At 34.3% G+C, this 20,512-nt stretch overlaps 1 protein-coding gene across 7 annotated transcripts in view; it reads left to right on the top strand.

The window, feature by feature from the left end:
• The window catches only part of Inpp5f (inositol polyphosphate-5-phosphatase F), an 81,403-nt gene that overhangs the window by 43,506 nt on the left and 17,385 nt on the right, over positions 1-20,512 (top strand). For 4 of the 7 annotated variants that reach the window (XM_076834448.1, XM_076834445.1, XM_076834446.1 and 1 more), the window contains exons 4-10: positions 8,481-8,609; positions 8,925-9,092; positions 9,212-9,268; positions 11,514-11,712; positions 12,257-12,436; positions 14,618-14,685; positions 19,807-19,931. In XM_076834448.1, coding sequence (XP_076690563.1) covers positions 8,481-8,609; positions 8,925-9,092; positions 9,212-9,268; positions 11,514-11,712; positions 12,257-12,436; positions 14,618-14,685; positions 19,807-19,931 — 926 coding nt within the window. Of the gene's footprint in view, positions 1-2,992; positions 3,081-8,480; positions 8,610-8,924; positions 9,093-9,211; positions 9,269-11,513; positions 11,713-12,256; positions 12,437-14,617; positions 14,686-19,806; positions 19,932-20,512 lie in introns of those variants that run through there. The other 3 variants (XM_076834447.1, XM_076834450.1, XM_076834449.1) reach the window with 3 other exon arrangements.

The raw sequence follows: 20,512 nt of genomic DNA on the forward strand, positions 1-20,512 counted from the left end.
CTCATGGCCACCAATCTGTAACATTTTTGAGACTAATATCTGTCTGGTATAAATGGGGTAAAGAAGAATGTTGGGAAATAATATTTACATAGAATTTTTAAACATAAAAGTGTGAATATTATCAAAGTTGTATGGATTTCTATATCCATACTTTTCTTGATAGTCTAAAGGAAAGAGATTATCTTCACATAAAAATGAAAATTGGGGTGCTGGGGCTGTGGCTAGCCTAGCGCTTGCCTAGCACATGTGAGGCATTGGGTTCGATCCTCAGCACCACATATAAATAAATAAAAAATAAAGATACATTAACAACTAAAAAATGTTTAAAAAAAAAAAAGGAAATGGGTTTTCCCCCATGTGGAAATTGAGTATTTTAACAGCTGTCAGTATGTTACTCAGATTAACCGAAGATTTTGGTTCATATTAGGAATTGGATTTATGTAATGACTTTTGCTAATTATGGTAACAATAACTATAAAATATTTTCAGAATCTGTCTTGATGAGTAGTTTGGTATATCTTTCTCTCAAGAGATCATAATTTTTGAAATTTGCATTTGTGCCTTTTCTCCTCTCTCCTTTTAATCCTTATTTGTGGTAAAAGAGCTTTGTTATAGTGAACAGCAAGGACAAAGAACTAGCTATGTTAAAAATTACTAATTTCCTGCTAATCTTTTAACATGTTAATTTAAATGTTTGTTACCCATTTCAATTTCCGTATGACTCCATTTTAGAAGCTTAATTTTTTTTACAATGTCCTCACTTTATGTGTATTAATAATTTGATTAAACAGTAAATCGTAAAGGAGAAGAAAAAAAATACCACCACTTAAAAATAATTCTTTTTAACATTCTAGTTAAAACTCCAGTAAATTTTCCATTGAGTGTTTCCTTTTGCCTCAAGCTTTTGGGAGTACAAATATTATTTTCAAATTTTGCAGAATAAGTTTTATATTTTATATTTTTTCATATTTTTTCTACTTAACTCCTCTCATTTGTCATGAACATGTATATTTTATGCATATAAAAGACTTGTTAAATAAAACTAGTTCTATGTCTTCTTAATGTAATATGTCTTTCTAATTTGGATACCTGTGTATCACTTTGAGTAGTCTACTGCTTTCATTCTCTCTAGTAGTGCCCTGAGGCTCTTTAGTGTGGGCAGCCTTCTCAGATTTGGTAAAGCCTTGTCTGTCTTCTGTAATTGGAGCAGAAACAATTTTATTTCAGAGTCTGGTATTAATAGAATTTCTAGTTTTCTGCTTCAGTTGCCTTTTTTACCCAAGGTATATGATTGTTTGCTAGTTTAAAAAAATAATTTACATACTCTAATTCACCCATTTAAAGTATATAATTTAGTGTTTTTTAGAATGTGCACAGAATTATGTGACCATCACCACAATCAATTTTAGAACATATTGTTATCCATCCTCAAAGAATTTGCCTATTCTGGACATCTCATGTAAATGGAATTCTATAATATGTGACCTTTTGTGATTGATTTATTTTACTCAGCAGAATGTTTTCAAGGTTCATGCCTGTTGTAGCACATCAGTACTTTATTCCCTTTTATTGCCAAATAATATTTCATTGTATGAATATACTACATCTTTTCAAAAATTTGTAATCAGTTGATGGACATATTTGAGTTGTTTTCACTATTTAGGTATCATGAATAATGCAGCTATGAGTTTGCATACAAGTTTTTGGTGGACATTTGTTTCCATTTTTCTTGGATCGGTACCTAGGAAGGGAATTGCTGGGTCATATGGTAACTCTGCTTGACTTTTTTTTTTTTTTAATATTTTTTAAGTTGTTGACAGACCTGTATTTTATTCATTTATTTATATGTAGTGCTGAGAATTGAACCCAGTGCCTCACACATGTCAGGCAAGTGCTCTACCACTGAATCACAATCCCAGCCCTCTGTTTAACTTTTTAAAGAACTACCAGACTGTTTTGCAAAGCAAAATTAAAAAAAAAATAAGGTTAGAAAGAATCTATAGGGCTCAAATAAAAGAGAATGAAATAACAGGTTGTTTCTTTAAAAAATATCTTTTTAAAATTTTATAGTCTGTGTTCCATGTCTGCATATCCTGTTTGCTCTATCTATTGCCCCTTAATAGAAAAATGCATCATTTACATATTTAGTTTCTCATTAGACATCTGTTGAAAATTTTATTTCCAAATGGCTGTAGACCACTAACTTTTAAGGTAAAATCATTTATTTTTCTTTTCTTAAGCAACAACAGCAATAATGTCTCTTAATCAAGGTTGTGAAATGTGAGTTACAAGAGTAATAGAAAAACTAAGAGAGTAATGTGAAGCCTGTGATTTTCTTTTTGAGACTGGGTGTTATTAAAGTTGTGATAAGGGCCTAACCACACACTGTACAGAACTGGCCAGGCCTCTGGAAGGTGATCTGTTGCCAGTGCCATACATTGTAATTTTAAGGGTTATGTCTAAACAAATCATTTTATGACTGGAAGGGACCCTGAGAAATAAAAGACTGACTTTAACCTTTTCAGAAGATAGTGGTCTCTATACTTTATTTTCTAAAAGTAACTGTATAGAAGATTCTAAAATATTCATTGAAAATGTTTGTTTCTATTAACTATAAATTTCTACTTAGAAAAACCAGTTTTAAGAGATAAAGACTTCTGATTAAAGTGATTCAGTTGTTGCTTTGTTATACAGATCTGTAGTCCTTATCAGAAGCCTTTGGGACCATATTTATTTTAGAATTCAGCTTTTCTTTCTTTTTTTTTTTTTTTTTTTGGTGTTTTAAAAAGATTATTCTATGTATTCACACAACCACTGGGTCTAGAGCATTATCCTACAGTATAACACATTGATATTTCTTAGAGAATCATAGGAATATTCATACTAAGGTGGGTAAGTGATGTCCATGAGTATCCTCATGTTCATGTCAGTTTAGGGCATGTTTTACTGTTTAAAGTTTTAAGTTGTTGATGGACCTTATTTTATTCATGTATTTATATGTGGTGCTGAGAATCGAACCCAGTGCCTCACACATGTGAGGCAAGTGCTGTACCATTGAGTGACAACCCCAGCCCTGTTAGGTGAGTTTTTAATAAATTTTCAGGTTCCAGAATTATTTTTTGGATTTTGGAGTTGTGGATAAGGAAGTTAAAGAATGGTGGGCATATATCAACTTTTTCCAAGCCTTGGAGGAGAGTAGATGAAAGAAATAAAAACAAAAACAACATTGCAGGGCTTGGCGAGAAGGAGGAGTTTTGTGGACCATAAATGGAAAGGTAGATCAAACTCAAGCCATAGGCTTTCTGGTTTGGATCCAGAGCAAGGCAGTAGCACATGGAAATTGGCTCTGCATGATAAGAGGACAAATAGAGCTTCATAGGAGATGGGAGCTAGGAGCCTGGAGCTGTAGCTAAGTGTACTTACTATTGTAAGACATGAGCTCAAGTGGAGCTCCTCAGCTCATGTAAGTGGGCTGTTAGATTGTCTACACTAAGTAGGAAAATCCTGCATCAAGAATCTCCTGTTTGCTACTTCCAATAAGAAACACTAGCCAGGGCAAAAGATTAAGCATCTGTTAGCAATGGGCATGAAGTGGTGAGGTTGATAACAGAGACTTTAGGAAGGAGATGACTCAAGCTCTGTTGCATGAGTGATCCAGTGGATGGTTTCGGCATATCAGAGAAGGAACAAGATCTGGGAAATAGATGTTGATCAGGTTTAAGGATGCTGAATTTGAGGGACTAGCATCTAGTTCCTCAGTGAGAGGAGCATATCATTATAAGGGTTTTGAGCTCAGAGTGAAAAAGTAGCATTAAACAGTGATATTTAAAACATGGAAAGAAGGTGACACTTGCTAGACAGAGCATGAAAAAGGAAAAAAGAGCTGAGGACAGAACATTGGGAACACATACTAACACACACATACCAACAAAGGTGTCTGAGCAGGAGCAGCCAGAGCTAGGGGAGAATACAGAGAGATTAGTGTCATGAGAACCAAAAGATGGGACAACAGGAAGAGATTGTTAGTGCTGCAGACATTCATTCTTTTTCAGAGTTGAGGAGGTTGTTGTCTCACTCCCTGTGCAATTTAGAGTCAGACTAGTGTCCTCACAATCCAGAGACAGAAGACTAACTGCTAACTAGACTCTGCTAACTCTCAGAATGGATTCAGGGCTCTGAAATGGATTTAAAAAAAGATTCTGGCACATGAGAACATGTTGATAGATGTTAGGGAATGAGGCTGTTAGAGAAAGGCTGGGACAGGAAAGAAGGGTGAATGATGAGGTGAGGTCCTCGAGGAGACACAGACAGAAGCCAGCCTTGCTGAGAAAAATGGACTCCACCCTTCTGAGAGTGAGGAAGGTGTGGGTGCAGACTAGATGTGCTGCCACAAGCTTGCTTTAAAGCAATTAGATCTTTAGAACAGTCTGATATATTCCTGGGGGAAATTTTTGCTGGCTTGAATGTTCTTAAAGAATAACTATGTCTAATAAATGCACAATGTTCTGGTTTGAATATTAAAATTGAAACCACCTGGGGGCTGGGGTTGTGGCTCAATGGTAGAGCACTTGCCTGGCAGGTGTGAGGCACTGGGTTCAATCCTAAGTACCACATAAATAAATAAAACTAATTAATTAAAAATAAAGATATTGTGTCCATCTACAACTAAAAAAAAATTTTTTTTTTTTTTAAATTGCAACCACCTGTAACTAGGGATCCCCACTGCTGGCATTGGGGATTGAATGCAGGACCTTATACATGCCAAACAAGCACTCTATCACTGAGTCAAATCCCCAGCCTTTATAACTAGGGTTTGAGTATGTTTTCAGACTTTTAAAAGAAAGTATTACTAATATAACTAGATAATTATTAACATTCTGTATAAAAATTGCTTGGACCCACAAGCAAAGCAGCACAGACAAGTAACAGGGAGAAAAAGTTTGATCTTTTTGAAACTGCATCTTGGCTGTCCTAGTGATACTACAATGAGGAAGGGAGATGATGGTCTTCCCAGGACTACTTATCTGCCCCCTGTGAACCTAAGAGTTCTACTTTTATTTGTAGCATCAGAGCCCACTCACTCATTTAACAAATATTTATTGCAACCTGTGCTGCCTGGTGCTGTTAAGGCACTGGAGATATGTGAGTTAATGAAATAAAGATCCCTTTATTATGGAGCTTACATTATAGGAGGAGAGGCAGACAATAAGTGTCAACATAATATTATGAAGTATGTTGGAAAGTAATAATGCTAATGTAAATAAAAGTTGAGCACACTAAGGGTGGTGGAGGGAGTGCCCAGGAGTAGAAGTTGTGATAAGATTTCTGAGAGGAGCGGGTCCAAGGGGAGAGAATAGCTAGAACAAAAGCCCAGAGGTGGAAGTGTCCTGATGTGTTGAGGAACAGAAAGGAGGCTTAATAAGGTGGAGAATAGCAAGGTGGTAAAGACAATGAGGGGAGCTAAGGATCTGGTTTTGAACATGTTGACTTTTAGATGTGTGGTAGAAATATAAGTGGAATGTTGGGATACGTGAAGCTGGAATTTGGGGAGAGAACTTGGTTGGAATTATGCATTTGGGAGGGAGGTTTTGACATATGATAGATGGTATTTGGAGCCATAAAACTGAGTAAAATCACTGAGGGAGTGAATATGCAGGTGGAGTCCTGACAATGATTGGATTTTGGCCTGTCTAGGCATTAAGGAGTCAGGTAGTTGGAAAGCATCCAGTCAAAGGGATAGAGGAGGAGCAACCAGTGGAAGCCAAGTGAAATTTATCAAAGAGGGTGAAGGAGTGATTAATTGCATCAGATGTTGCAAGAACCAAAAATCCACCATTGAGTACAGCAAAATGTAGATCTTGCTGAAGATAGTGGTTTAGAGTATTAATAGGACAAAGCCAAATTGGAGTGTGTTGGGAAAGAAGAATTGGAGGAGTGGGTTGGAGGTGATGAGGTGCACAAACTAATAGGACAATACCTGTTTGAGGAAGCAGGGTCAAGGGGAAGTGTTAAGAGGAAAGAAACATCAGTATGTTTGAGGATGAGAATCATAAACAGAAAGAGAGGAGGAGAGAATTTCTGGAGAGTTGTCTGTATGTTCATTTTTTTCTTTCCTCATCAGCTCAAGGTCTTGTTAGTTTTCCTTACTTGAAGGGAAATTAACTTGATTTTGCAGGACTATACTGTCTTTTCTACCTCATCTTTAGTCGCCTTGTCTCTAATGGTAGTGCAGGAGCAGCTTAAAGTTGTAATCATGTAAAATCAAAAGGAGACCAGTAGGAAAGGGACCATGGGGTGGGAGGTGGGAAGTGCTGGGGAGTGACATTGGCCAAATTATATTGTTATATCATGTGCATGTACAAATATGTAACAAAAAAAATCTTATCATTATGTATGACTATAATGCACTAATAAAAAATTTGGAAAGGGAAAAAAAGATCTTTCATTATGCAAAACAGTTTATTTCCCTTCAGCCTGACCCCCTCATCAGACTAGCCTAGAGTATTCTCTTTCACAGTCTAAGGGTTGTGAAAAAGAATGAATAATTTTGAGGTGAATTCTGCACTTTCCCAGAATGCAGAAGCAGCTTGCAAGTATTTCTCCTTTTCTAAAAATAGATTTCCCTTTCTGATAAATGTCAATGTGGTTATGATTAATAAAATGCAAATTTACTTAAGAGCATATATGCTATAATATAAAAAAGAAAAAACTTGTGATGTTATGAACACATGTGAATAATTTTTGATAGCCATGATTTTGAAAAGGCATTAATAAGCTAGAAATTTCACTGTATCTGAAAACTTGATGCAGTTATTAGTCTCTACACCCACATTTTATAAAACAGGATAATTTCTTTGTCTCTCTCTCCTTTTTCTTTCTTTCTTTTCTTTTTTTCTTTTTGTGGTACTGGGGATTGAATGTAGGGTCTTATGCATGCTAAGCAAGTGCTCTACCACTGAGCTATATCCCCAATTCTTCTCATTTTTATTTTGAGACAAGGCCTGGCTAAATTGCTCAGACTGGCCTCAAACTTGACATCCTACTGTCTCAGCCTACCTGAGTGACTGGGTTTATAGACATGTGCCACTGATCCTGGCTCTCTCCCTTTTTATAATAAAATTTGAACTAGCTTTTGTTCTCATCATTTGTTAATTGTTATTTGTTAAGACACTAATAATAATAATCATTAGAATTTAATAAACAGTTCTTTAAAAAATTTTTTTTAATTATAGATGGGCACAATATCTTTATTCATTTATTTATTTTTATGTGGTGCTGAGGATTGACCCCAGTGCCTCATTTGTGTTAGGCATGTGCTTTACCACTGAGCCACAACCCCATCTAATAACGTAGTTCTTAATATGAATTTCCCATATAGTATAGCTATAAAACTAGAGTGTTGAAGAAATGAAATTGGTCTATGTATTCTTAATAAAGTTGTGTACCCTTCAGAATATGTTGAGATATGTGAAGTAATATGTAAAGCTCTTTACTCTAACCAGGTAGCCTATTTTAGAACTTTCCATACCCTACACTTTTCTCAGCCAGTCACACTTATGGTCCCATCCTCCTCTTAACCTTTATGTGTTAGATTACACATTTCCTGCAGCCCTTAATTATCACTCCTTCTTCCCTTCCTGTTTTTCTTCCTTCCTTCCTTTTTTGTAGTACTGGGGATTGAACCCAAGGGTATATACCCCCAGCTCATTTTATTTTTTATTTCTAGACAGGATCTTGCTAAGTTGCTGAGATGGGCTTTGAACTTGATATCCTCCTGCCTCAGCCTCCTGAGATGCTGGGATTTCACCACTGGCTATTGTGTCTTTAAATTTAATCTCTGGACCCATATCAAATGTTATTCTGATTTCACTAGGGTTTGTGAGAATAGAAGAAGGGGAATGGTTGAAATGTCCAGCTTTTAAGATTCCTAATAGAGCAGACCCCAGATATCTTCTTAGCCAAAACAATTAGTGATGATTAGGACAGATTCTAATAATGACCCTGAAGCATACAAATGTGTATTAGCAAAATTTTTATTCTTTATCCTACATGTCAAAATAAATAATTTTCACTATTGGTGTCTTCAATAAGGTATCATGCCTCTATTGAGAATGAAGTATGAGATTGTTCTCAAACTGTGACCACTAAAACCTTGTGACAGAGGAGATGCCAATTTTCAAAGCATTAGTAACCTCAGAACATTTTATTCTGCAATTATATTAGATAAGAATTTATTGTAATTATGGGCCTAAACTGAATTTTTTGTCTCTAAATCCTAAATATATAAATCTTTACTGTGGTTTTTTAATCATTGAAACAACAGCTGTTTTCTATCTAATTAGTCTACTTAGTTGTTTGACTAACTCTTGAACTTTTAACCCAAATGCATGATCAATAGCATTCACTTCTATACTTTTAGATACATTTAACAAGCAGTTATTAATTAATAACGAATCATCTTTCTCTCCCTAATTATTTAGCTCTGTAAGAAGCATCATTTTGGGATTAACAAACCAGAGAAGATTATACCATCTCCTGATGACTCAAAGTTTCTACTGAAGACCTTTACACATATTAAATCCAATGTGTCTGCTCCTAATAAAAAGAAAGTAAGAATTTAGTTCATACGGGTTAGATTCATCTTTAACTAATTTTAAATTGAGGGGTAACATTTCTGCCAGTAAATTTATTTTCAAACTATTTGTTCTATTGAAGCAGTGTCTCCTCATGTTCTTGGGATTATTCTAACTTGGAAGTCTTGCATTACCCATATATTTTACTTTTGTTTGTTTGTTTAGTACTGGGGATTGAACTAAGGGCCTTGTACATGGTAAGCAAGCTCTCTGTCGTGGAGCTTCACTTCCAGCCTTACTCAAATACTTCACATTTAATTCCTGCAGTAATAGTAGGTTAATTTCTTATAGGTTAAGGAAAGTAAAGAAAAGGAGAAGTTGGAGAGAAGATTACTTGAAGAGTTGCTAAAGATGTTTATGGACTCAGAATCCTTTTATTATAGCTTGACTTATGACCTGACCAATTCTGTGCAGAGACAGAGCACTGGGGAGAAGGACAGCCGTCCTCTCTGGCAAAAGGTACAACTCACAGATACAAGCAGGGTTTGCCCTCTGGAACAATTGCTGACCCTTTCGTCTTTTGTTAAAAAACTGAAATAATGTGTTTTTGAACTGGATTATCTCTGTTTTTTTTCTAGGTTGATGACCGATTTTTCTGGAATAAATATATGATACGAGATCTTACTGAGATTGGTGTGAGTAGTTTCTAAAGTTATAGTTGTTATATAATCCTAAATTATAGTTGTTAGCAAATTTTTTTAAATTGTATTAAGATAAATTTTTAAATCTCACTATGTTTTCCCCTATGGAAGGGAATTAGTTAGCTAGGAAAAATCAAGGCATTCCTTTAAGGCAGTTTTCAGTTCCATTGCCTAGGTTCCTGTAAGATAGTTGTAATACAAGGCTGTGAAACTAATGTCCAAAGAGTTCCTGTGAAGAAGTATTTTGTTTGTACCTAGTCAAATGTTGAAGCCCCTGTTTCCTGTAATGGTACCACTCACTTCCTTCCTTTTCCCTCCTTTTTCTCATCTGGGAATTGGAGTAGATAAATCCCTAAGGCCATTCCAATACTGCCAGTGTTTGACTCAGAGAAGACACAGAATATAATGAGATAATTACATCTCACCAGAGGTTCTTTCTTGCTTGATAATCACTTTCTTCCTTCATTCTTTTACATATGTTGGAGAATTATGACCATGCAAAGATAGTTCATTCATTCAATCAACAAATATTTATTGAAGCCTTGCTATTGCCACTTACTGTTTTGGATACTAAACAAAGCAGGCAAATAGCTAAATAGGATCATATGTTATCTTTTTCTTAACCTTCAGAATTTTTCCTCCTTTCTTTTTCTTTCCATAAGTGTGGTTTGAATAAATGATTTTCACTTTATCTAGTGGTGTGAAGTTTGAAATTGTTCTCACCTCTATTTATAAAGCTGATCAAACTATGACCACCAAAACCTGGTGACAGGAAAAATAAACGCATGCATAATAAGTATAATGAGAACTTGTTGTGTATTATGACAATATTGAATTATATTCTGCTGAGTTTTTCTCAAAAAGATTTACATTACCACTTAAAACTGATACTTGAAATATAGGTGTCATTTGGCAAAACACATTTCTCTGTTCTTGTCATGAGCCTTGCAGTTGTGACTAGAATAAAAACACAAATAGGGAAAATGGTGATGAAGAATAATGAATGCAGTAGACTTGTGTCACCTCACTGTTTCAACTCTGCCTTCCTAAAATCTTATCTGGAGGCTCTCTAAACAAAACAAAACAGATGGAACCTGGACTATCTGGTTATAGAAAAAGGTGGATTTGAAACTGATGCTGAGATCAAGGCTGCGTCCAGTTAGGAAGATGAGAGAATGTAGAACTAAGAATAGCTTTCTGGTGGCTTTTTATATTCTCTGCATATAGTCAATTGAGAAATCTGAATATCCTTATTCTGAAAGAAAGGAGGAAAATCTCTAACTCTAATCTATACTCTTCTAATTATGTTGGATGACATTTTAAAATAAGATGTATAGGACTGGGGACTTAGCTTAGTAGTAGAATGCTTGCCTAGCTTGTGTGAGGCCCGAGTTCAATACCTAACAGTACAATGTTTGTTTGGTTGTTGTTCATTTACTGTTTGGATTTTAGTTTGGTGAAGCAAGTGTTTTTCTAAACTAGAAAATAAGGTGGACTTATGTGCTTCATAATAATCAATAAGACTTGATTGCATTTTATTAAAGCCTTAATATGATAGTGAGCTGAAAATCAACTTTTAAGGATCTGAACATTGTGGTACATACCATAGCCCCAGATGCTCATAATGGTGAGGTAGCAGTCGCAGGATTATTTGAGTCAAGGAGTTTGAGATCAGCTTGGGCAACATAGACCCTACCTCTAAAAAATAAGTAAAAATAAAAAAACAACTTTAAAGCCTTATTTTTGTATACCAAAAGGAATAATCACAAAAGTTACATTTGTGAAATACTTACTCTATGGCAGGTGCTGTGTTAAACACTTTACATATATAATTCACTTAGCTTTCACAATAACCTTATGAAGTATTAGTTATTCCTATCTCAGGGAGGAGGACATTGAGGCATGGTGTGGGCCATTTCCTTAGCACTTTTGTGAGTGGTGGAGCTTGAATTTCTACCCATGCACTCTTTCCTGTGTTACCTTCTCTCTCAGCTCTTTTAAAATGATCACTAAAGAAAGGAAAGGCCTTCTTTTCTTTTTTTTGGCAATTGAAACCACAATTCATTTAAATCTCTTTTCTTTCCTTCCTCCCTTAGTGTTCAGTAAGCAGAAATATGGGTGAAGAATGGAAGGTTTCTGCCTCTAATAAGCTGACATGTATGTGCTGACTCTTGTTTGCCTTAAGAAAGTAACAGTACTATATAGAATATAAACAATGCATTGTTCATTTTGTTTTCAGATGCCAGATGTGGACTTTTGGATTATCCCCATTATCCAAGGTTTTGTGCAGATTGAAGAACTTGTGGTTAATTATAATGAATCATCTGATGATGAGAAAAGCAGCCCAGAGACCCCCCCACAGGAGTCCACCTGTGTAGATGACATTCACCCACGATTTCTAGTGGCTCTCATTTCACGGCGGAGTAGGCACAGAGCAGGTGAGTAGAGGGCTATAATGGCATACAAATTAGATCCAGACAAGAATGGAAAAGCTGCAGATGTGTTGAAATGCTAATGACGGTTATGGATTTGGAAGCACAGTTGGCTTTAAAGTGCTTGGTGACTCTAAATAGTGATGTAATTAGGGACTAATTTTTGAAGAGGATTAATTAGAGGAGAGTTAGCAAAATGAGATAGAAAAGGAGATTTATATATACAGAAGAGAAGGAAGTCACTTGGGATGTGCTTTTAAATATTAGTGTTCCAGCTGACATCCTGTACCCCAGTGGTAAATTCTTCCTGAGTGCTAGTGCCTTTGGGGGAGCCTTTCTCTTTCAGTTTAGAGGAGCTGGTTTAGATTGAACTTTTTAAAAGCAAAATGCATACAGTTATGATTTGGGGTAAATTGATACTGTTCTGCCTGCCAGTTATAGGTAGGATCCCCGAGGCTTTCCTGGAAGACTTATATTTAATTAGGAAGCCTCATCTACTCAGACTAAAGTTTTTAAAATGTTGCCATTTTCTGTTTTAATTTTCTTTCAGGAATGCGCTATAAACGAAGAGGAGTGGATAAAAATGGAAATGTTGCAAATTATGTGGAGACTGAGCAATTAATTCATGTTCATAATCATACCCTGTCATTTATTCAAACACGAGGCTCGGTGCCTGTCTTTTGGAGCCAAGTTGGTTATCGATATAATCCAAGACCTCGGCTGGACAAAAGTAAGCATGTCATTTATTTGGTTTGCAAATGATTATTTCAGAGAGAATAATTTTTTAAAAATTAGGTACTTGGTAGATTTAGAAGTGCTTTGCCATATAGTTCATTCAAAATGATAACTCTTAGGGCTGGGGATGTTGCTTGATGGTGAAGTGCTTGCCTAACATGTGCAAAGCCTGGGTTTGATCCCCAGAACCACAAAAACAAAACCAAAAACGCTTACTGTGAAATGTAGTAGAAAGTGATATAATACTCACAGGATAGTAGTAGTTGACTGAGTCATTTATTTAACATTAAAAGTTTCTTGGGACTGGGATTGTGGCTTAGCGGTAGAGCGCTCCCTTAGCACGGGCAGGACCCGGGTTCGATCCTCAGCACCACATAAAAATAAAGGCATTGTGTTGTGTCCATCTACACCTAAAAAATAAATACTTAAAAAAAAAAGTTTCTCCAAGATGGGTGCTGTGGCACATGCCTGTCATCCCAGCTATCTGGGAGGCTGAGGCAGGAGGATGGCAAGTTTGAGGCCAACTTGAGCAACTTTGTGAGACCCTGTCTCAGAATAAAAATAAAAAGGGCTGGGGATGTAGCTCAGTGGTAAAGTGCCCCTGGGCTCAATCCCCAGTACCACAAAAATAAATAAGTAAATAAATAAATAAAAAGGTTTCTACAACACTAAACCCCCTTATTTCACAGATTTTTAAATTGCTGTTTCTTTGAAGACTGCTTTATTAAATGTTTAACTTTGAAAAAAGGGTACCTGTAGTCAATATTTGTAGAGGCAGGAAATAGCTTAAAGATGAAATATGCCAAAAAAAAAAAAATGAGAAAACTTCACTCAAATGTAATTTATTTTTTAATTGAGAATTTCATTTTCTTCCAGTATTTTAACTTCAGCATTGTAGTACTAAGTCATTTTTATCTAATTAGATTACTAAATGTGGTTGCTTTAAAATTTTTTCTTATAATATTTTTTTCTCAAAAGTTAATTTGTGTTCTTTGGGATAATTCAGTAAGACCTCAGTTTTTAAAATATTATTGTATTAGAGTGATTTTTATTTTTTTAATTGTAAGTCACATGAAACCTTTTGTGAGAAGTAGACTGGATATATAAATACTAAATGTCATAGTTTCACAGTTGGCACTTTCAGGTGTTTTAGTGTAGTCTAATAGGGAAAAATAATCACAGATCTTTGGCTTAGCATTTTATTTTTTTCCCTGTTGTTTTTATTATTAAATATCAGTTGAATGACTATTTTAGTATGACATTTGCACAGAGATTTCACAGCAGGGAATTAAGTTATTAAAAGAATGGGGCTTTTAGGTGTTAAGATTAAGAAGTTCAATGTCAGGTAATTTCCTGGATGCCTGAAGTTGTCAAACTCTGTTATTTTAACCATTATAAGGTTTCATCTAAGACCCAGCTGCTAACAAAACAAAACATCTGAAAAGACAAAGTACATGCTATACAGAGGTATGGGGTTAGAAAGTATTAAAATGGAATGTGCTCAATTACATTACTTATGCACTTGACAAATTAGAAGCAAGCTAAGCATTTTTTCTTGGGGAATTAGTTGGTAGCTATATCTGAGAGCTAACTGAAATGTTGCAGGCAGAAGATATTTATGGGTTCCAATTCAGGTTATTCAGACAAGTTAGAAAATGTTGAACTCAAAGTTTACATTTTGCCAAAGCTGGCCCTGGCAACTCCTTAGGATTAGATACTAACTGCAAGTAGAGAGTTTATGGCATAAGAAAATATTACAAACATGCTTGGTGGTAAAGCATTCTTGCTCCTCCCATAGGAATAAAGATTATTCAAACATAGATTCTTTGGGAAATCTTATGGGAGCATATTTAAAAATAAATGTTATTTTTAAAAATTTAACATATCATTGAGTTGATATATCTTTATCTTTTTAATTTAAATAGGAATAATTTGGTTGGGTTTATTTCAAAATTAAAATATAGTAAGTAGCCATTAAGCATTTTAATTCAAGAGAAATATAAATGTAAAATTAGAAAAGCTATATCCTTTCATTAGCATTTTATTTTAAAATAATAGTTAGACAATCTTAAGTTTGAGTTGTCAAATTATTTAGAAGTAAGAATAAAGATGGAATAGACAGTAATTTGTCTTCAACATGGGAAGGAAAAATAGATTTTGTATCACTTCTTTGTAGGTGAAAAGGAAACTGTTGCCTATTTCTGTGCCCATTTCGAAGAACAACTGAAAATTTACAAAAAACAGGTGGGCTTTGATATGTAGTAGTAAAATGTTTCTTTATCTATAGAATTGACTGTGTTTCTATTTCTTTAAATTTCATGGAAATACAATTTATTATTCATAATTGAACAAAGCAGCAATTGTCATGAAGTTAAAAACCATGTATAAACTAAGAATATTTTTTTAAAAAAGTATTTATGGAGTCAACTTATTTTATTTTTACAGTATTGGGGATTGAACCTAAGGGTGCCCTACTATTGAGCTACATCCCCAGCCCTTTAAGATTTTTTTTTTTTTTTTTTTTTTTTTAATTTTGAGACAGGATTTCATTAGGTTGCTTAGGGTCTCACTAAGTTGCTGAGACTGACCTCAAACTTGTGATCCTCCTGCCGCAGCCTCTGGAGTCATTGGGATTATAGGTGTGTGCCACCACATTGGCTCCAGTTATTTTAGACTGTATTTGGATAAGATAGATGAAGTTGCTATCAGTTAATTATTAACAATCCAAGAAGTATCTAGACTAAGAATTGAAAGTCATCTCTCAGTTACTGTTACCTCTTTTTACCTACTAGAGATAACAATTTGATATGCATTTTTCAATATCTTGTTTTTTCTCTGCTAACCTTTCATAAACTCATATGTAGGAATGTAATCATGTAATCCAAAATCAATTCAAAGCTTTTAAGTGAAATACAAGTTCAATAATTTTGATACAAGATTAATATATAATAGTAATGTTATCTACTAGCAGTGACCACTCTGAATGTGTAATGCCATGGGATGCATTTATTTTATAGTAATAATACATAAAATAGGAAGAAATAATCTAAAATGTAGTAGCCATACAAAAAGATAAAATGTATGTGGAAAAGAAAAAAGTTGTGGAAGAACACAAAAGAAAACCTGATTTAAATGGAGAGAAAATATCTTGTTCCTGGAAGGAAAGGTTCAATTTGAATAGATTTCAGTTCTTTCCAAATTAATATATAAACTTCATGTAATATGAAACAAAGTCTCAGGAAGGAATTCTCACATTAAAAAAATATTAGGAATATAATAATAAGAGATGAAGGCAGGAATTTACATATTGAACTCTTACATATTGTTAGCAGAAGCACAATTTTGGTACAGTCATTTTGAATGTTATTAATCAAAACGTACTGTTTAACACAGTGATTTTTCTTTTTGATATTCTACATACCTTATATAAAAATCAATTTGTGATAGATTATGGATATAAATGTGAAAGGTTAAACATTAAAGCATTTAGAAGGCAATATAGAATATCTCTTATTTTGGGTCTAAAATAGAACTTAAAAGAGCACTAACCATTGTCTTCCCATGTTTTCTTTTCTTTTCAATATTTTTTAGTTGTAGATGGACATAATACTTTTTTTTCTTTATATGGTTCCAGGGATTGAACCCAGTGCTTCACGCATGCTAGGCAAGCGCCATATCACTGTACTACAACCCCGGCCCCTTCCCATGTTTTCAATGTATGATTGTATAGCATATATTTTATTAACAGTTTAATACAGGGTAATACCCATAAAGGAAATAGTTATTAAAAAAAAACACATGAAAAAATTAATAGATTTGACTTTGACTTTAAATTAATTTTTATTAAAACACAATTGATTATTTAACTTTATTAACTTATACATATGAAAATACTGTTATATATGTTATGTGTCATTTGTTAAAACTTTATTAAAATAATGTATGACTTAAAAACACTAATTATAATTTTAAAAGTTGATAAATTTGACCTTATTGAAATAAAAAAATTCTGTTCATTAAAAGGAACCATTAGAGAATGAAAAGAAAATTAACAAAGTGGGAGAAGATGTTTAAGATTTCCATTGCATGTCTATGACAAAGATCTCTTTTATGTTTAAAAGCTCTTATAAATTCATTTAAAAAGATGTATAGGGGCTGGGGTTGTCGCTCAGTAGTAGAGCGCTTACCCACACGTGAAGCACTGGGTTAGATCCTCAGCACCACATGAAAATAAATAAATAAAGTTATGTGTCTATCTACAACTAAAAATGTATTTTAAAAAAATGTACAACCCCCCAAAAAAATCCTGCCAAAAAAAAAAAAAACATGAAAAGATGCTCTACTTCATTAATCATCAAGGGAATGCAAATTAAAACCATGACTCACATACCAAAATGGCTAAAATGAAAAAGATGAGAAATACCAAGTTTTGGCAAGAATGTAGAACAACTGGAACTTGAATGGGAAAAATTTAAATTTACTTGAGAGAAACATATTCAATCCAGAAGACACATACAAAAACATGCATTGCAGCATAAAAAACAAACTAGTATTCATCAGGTAAACAGTGATAAAATACAGCATATATAAATGTTGCTTAAAATGAATTAGATAGATCCACAGATACTAAGATGGAAAGATACTAAAATCACATTGTGGAGCAAGAAGAGAAAAAACAGCATGTGGTATGTGAGTTTAAACATCCAACAAAACAAAACTGTCAGTTACATATAAGTAGTTCTTATTCACCTATCCACACACATATATGGCATGCACAAGTATATAGAAATGCAATTATGTGATCTGAAAGGACATATCCAACTGATAAAGGAGTTATTGTCAAGGAGGACTTTGGGATTGGGTTGTGGTAAAGGAGGATTTGGCCCTATTCTGTATTTGAACAATGTAAGTTCATTTATTAGTGATATGTGTAATTGTAAGTAGCATTAAAAGAATAGAACACATTTTAAAAGTGGCACATCATAAAATTGGAGTGGTACTGAGGTGTGTAAGCAGAAAAAATAACCTACACTTACCCCTGCTTCCTTTTGATTTTCACATCAATTTTATTGGTGTCTGTATTGAGCAGACACTTTCTGATTTCTAACAGTGCTCCAACAGTGTTTGCTTATCTACCTTCTTTTCCTGGGTAATTGCTTTCCAGGGCGATGGGTCTACTGTTGGTCTGACTCACTTGTGGTGGCACCATTTATTTTGCTAGTGATTGGCTTAGGCGTGGGCCTGTGTCTTCATTGGTGATTTGCCCAATAAAGTATGATGGGAGAGAAGTCCCCTGGGAGGCTGTTGGGGAAAGATTTCCTGCTCTAATAAAAAGAGATACAGGAACCAATAGTCCCCCTGTGGTTGTTGTGGCAGGATTTGATGTGGAACTGCTGCAGCTATCTCAAGACTGAAAGAACTAGCCAGAGTCTTAACTGATATGCTGGTAGGATAAAAAAGATGAAAAGAATGGCAGAATAAAAAAGGTAGAAAGAATTCCAAGCCTGGTGGTGCACACTGTAATCCCAGCTACTCTGGAGGGTTGGAGACAGCCTCAGCAATTTAGAAAGACCTTGTCTCGAAATTTAAAAAATTGGGGATGTAGCTCAGTGGTAAAGTATTCTCTGTTCAAACCCCAATACTGGGGGTGAGAAGGGGGGTGAAGTGGAAAGAACCAGTGTCCTTGATGGTACTGGGAACCTCTGAATTGTGGTTTGTCATTTGCAGCAGAAAACACCTTAACACATGCATATTCACAATTCAAAACTTAAGTAAAAAAGAGAGCCATATCCTGTATGCTGTTCTGCAAATGTTTTCACTTAAGATTTTATGGCTGCTAGTTAACCATTTCTCCATTGGTAGATCTTTAGAATATACTAGTTATTTTACGAGTTATTTTGTTATTATAAAAAGTCTCCAGAAAACATCTTCTATATATTTTGGGATTCTTGTGTGTTTTATAGAATAAATTTCTGGAAATAAAATTGCTGGATCAGACAGTATATATATTTAAAGTTGACCTACCACTTTGTTGCTCCCAAAAAAGAGCACACGCAGTTCACACTGCCAGGAACAATGGAAACTGGGTTCATTTCCCAACATTTACCAATGCTGTCTGTATTTAGTATTCACATTTGCCTATATACAGGTAAAAACTAGTTTCCTATTTCATTTATTTATTAACAAGGCTGTAACCTCATATTTATTGGCTATTTATACATTCTCTTTTGTGAATTTACCCAATGTTTCCTTATTGGATTTATTGTATTCTTTACATATTTTTGGTTTTCATGTTGCTGGTATATTCTCCTGGGTAGTCTTTTTTTTTTTTTTAACCTTATATTGTCAGTGGCATACAGGCTTAAAATTTTTGTTATTGCATCTATCCATATTTTCCTTTATGCCCTCTGCTTTTTATGTTGTGCTTGAAAAGTCACGTCCCAACCCGTGATTATGGAAACATTAAGTTGTTTTTTTCTAAAAATTGAGAGGAAAAAATTAGATTATATGTCTAGAATTTATTTTCTCTATAATTAATGAGATGTAGAGAGCTAATGTATGGCCCCCATATATCCCAGAGACATTGGATAATTATCTAATACCCTTGGAGATATAGTTATCCCAATACCATTGATAGAAAAGTCCATATTCGCCATAGTGGTATGGTTAGTGTATCTTAGATTTCTCAGTGGACTTAGATCTTTGTCTGGGCCATCAGTCCTGTTCCGTTGAGTCAGTTACCTGTTTCTACTCCAGTTCCACAGTTTTAATTGCTATGTAGAATGTATTTTGCTCTCCGGTGGGGCAAATTCTTTTTTATTATTAATTTCCAAATTTTTTCTTTGTATTTACTCTTCCAAATGAACTTTAGAATTAATATGTCAAATTTTGATTGAGATTATTGAGTATATATATTAACTTGGGGAGAATTGACGTCTTTACAATGTTGAATCTTGCCATATAGCAACATGATACATATCTCCATTTATTCAGATTTTCTTTTACAAATTTCAGCAGTTTTATAATGTTCAGTATGCTGGTTTTATTTATTTCTTTTAAAATTATTCTAGACATTTAAAATACTGTTATAAATATAGGACCATGTTTTCATTGTATATTCTAATCGGTTATTGCAAATGTATAGAAAAGCTATTAATGCCATTGATTTAAATAATTCTCTAATCCCAAGTTTATGTTACAAGTGGAATTTTAATTTCATAGGAAAAATTAATATTTGAGTAGATTAATTTCTAGGCATGCTTGTAGAATAATTCTAAAACTTAATTTCAAATAAATCATTAAAAATCACATTATGATTCTAATATATAATTAACCTAAGTTTTTTCCTTTTATTCATTATCACAGGTTATTATTAACTTGGTAGACCAGGCAGGAAGAGAGAAGATTATTGGGGATGCTTACCTTAAACAAGTGCTGCTCTTTAACAACTCACAGCTCACTTACGTTTCCTTTGACTTCCATGAGCATTGGTAAGATGCTTTCCTGAGATAAGTTTTCAGCAGTTGCAGTGTTATTGATAGATGCTGCCACAAGGACTTTTGTTTCTCCTTTCATTGCTGGGAAGAAAAAATTTTGTTAGGGAAAGAGTGTCATTTGTTTTAATTTTCATATGGACCTTATTTTGGCTAAAATAATATTTTAGTTAATTGTTCTGTTCTAAAATGACAGAGACTTAAAAGTTTCATTTTTGCTTTGATAATACCAGTTGAAGAGCATTTCCTTTCTGCTTAGGTCTAGCCTAGCAGAAACAACAGAGTTTCCTTATTAAAAAATCACCTTCTCATACTCTATTAGTCATACTCTGTCCCTATGGACTAACTTAACTATATAGTCTGCTCTGGAAAATGGCAATTGGTGAATCTGTTGAAGGTGTCTTTAATTTGTGTATTCTGAAAGCAAGGTGTTTTGGGTATTCTTTGGATTTTCTTTGTTTTTTGTTGTTGTTGTTGCTAATTTTTGTTTTGCCATACTCCTGGCTCTAACTTGGGTTAATTTGCCTAGATATTGGAGATTTGGTGGTGAGGGGAGCTTCTGATATGTGTAATATGTT

This window comes from Callospermophilus lateralis, chromosome 15, assembly GCF_048772815.1.
Source record: "Callospermophilus lateralis isolate mCalLat2 chromosome 15, mCalLat2.hap1, whole genome shotgun sequence".
NCBI classification, from domain to species: domain Eukaryota; kingdom Metazoa; phylum Chordata; class Mammalia; order Rodentia; family Sciuridae; genus Callospermophilus; species Callospermophilus lateralis.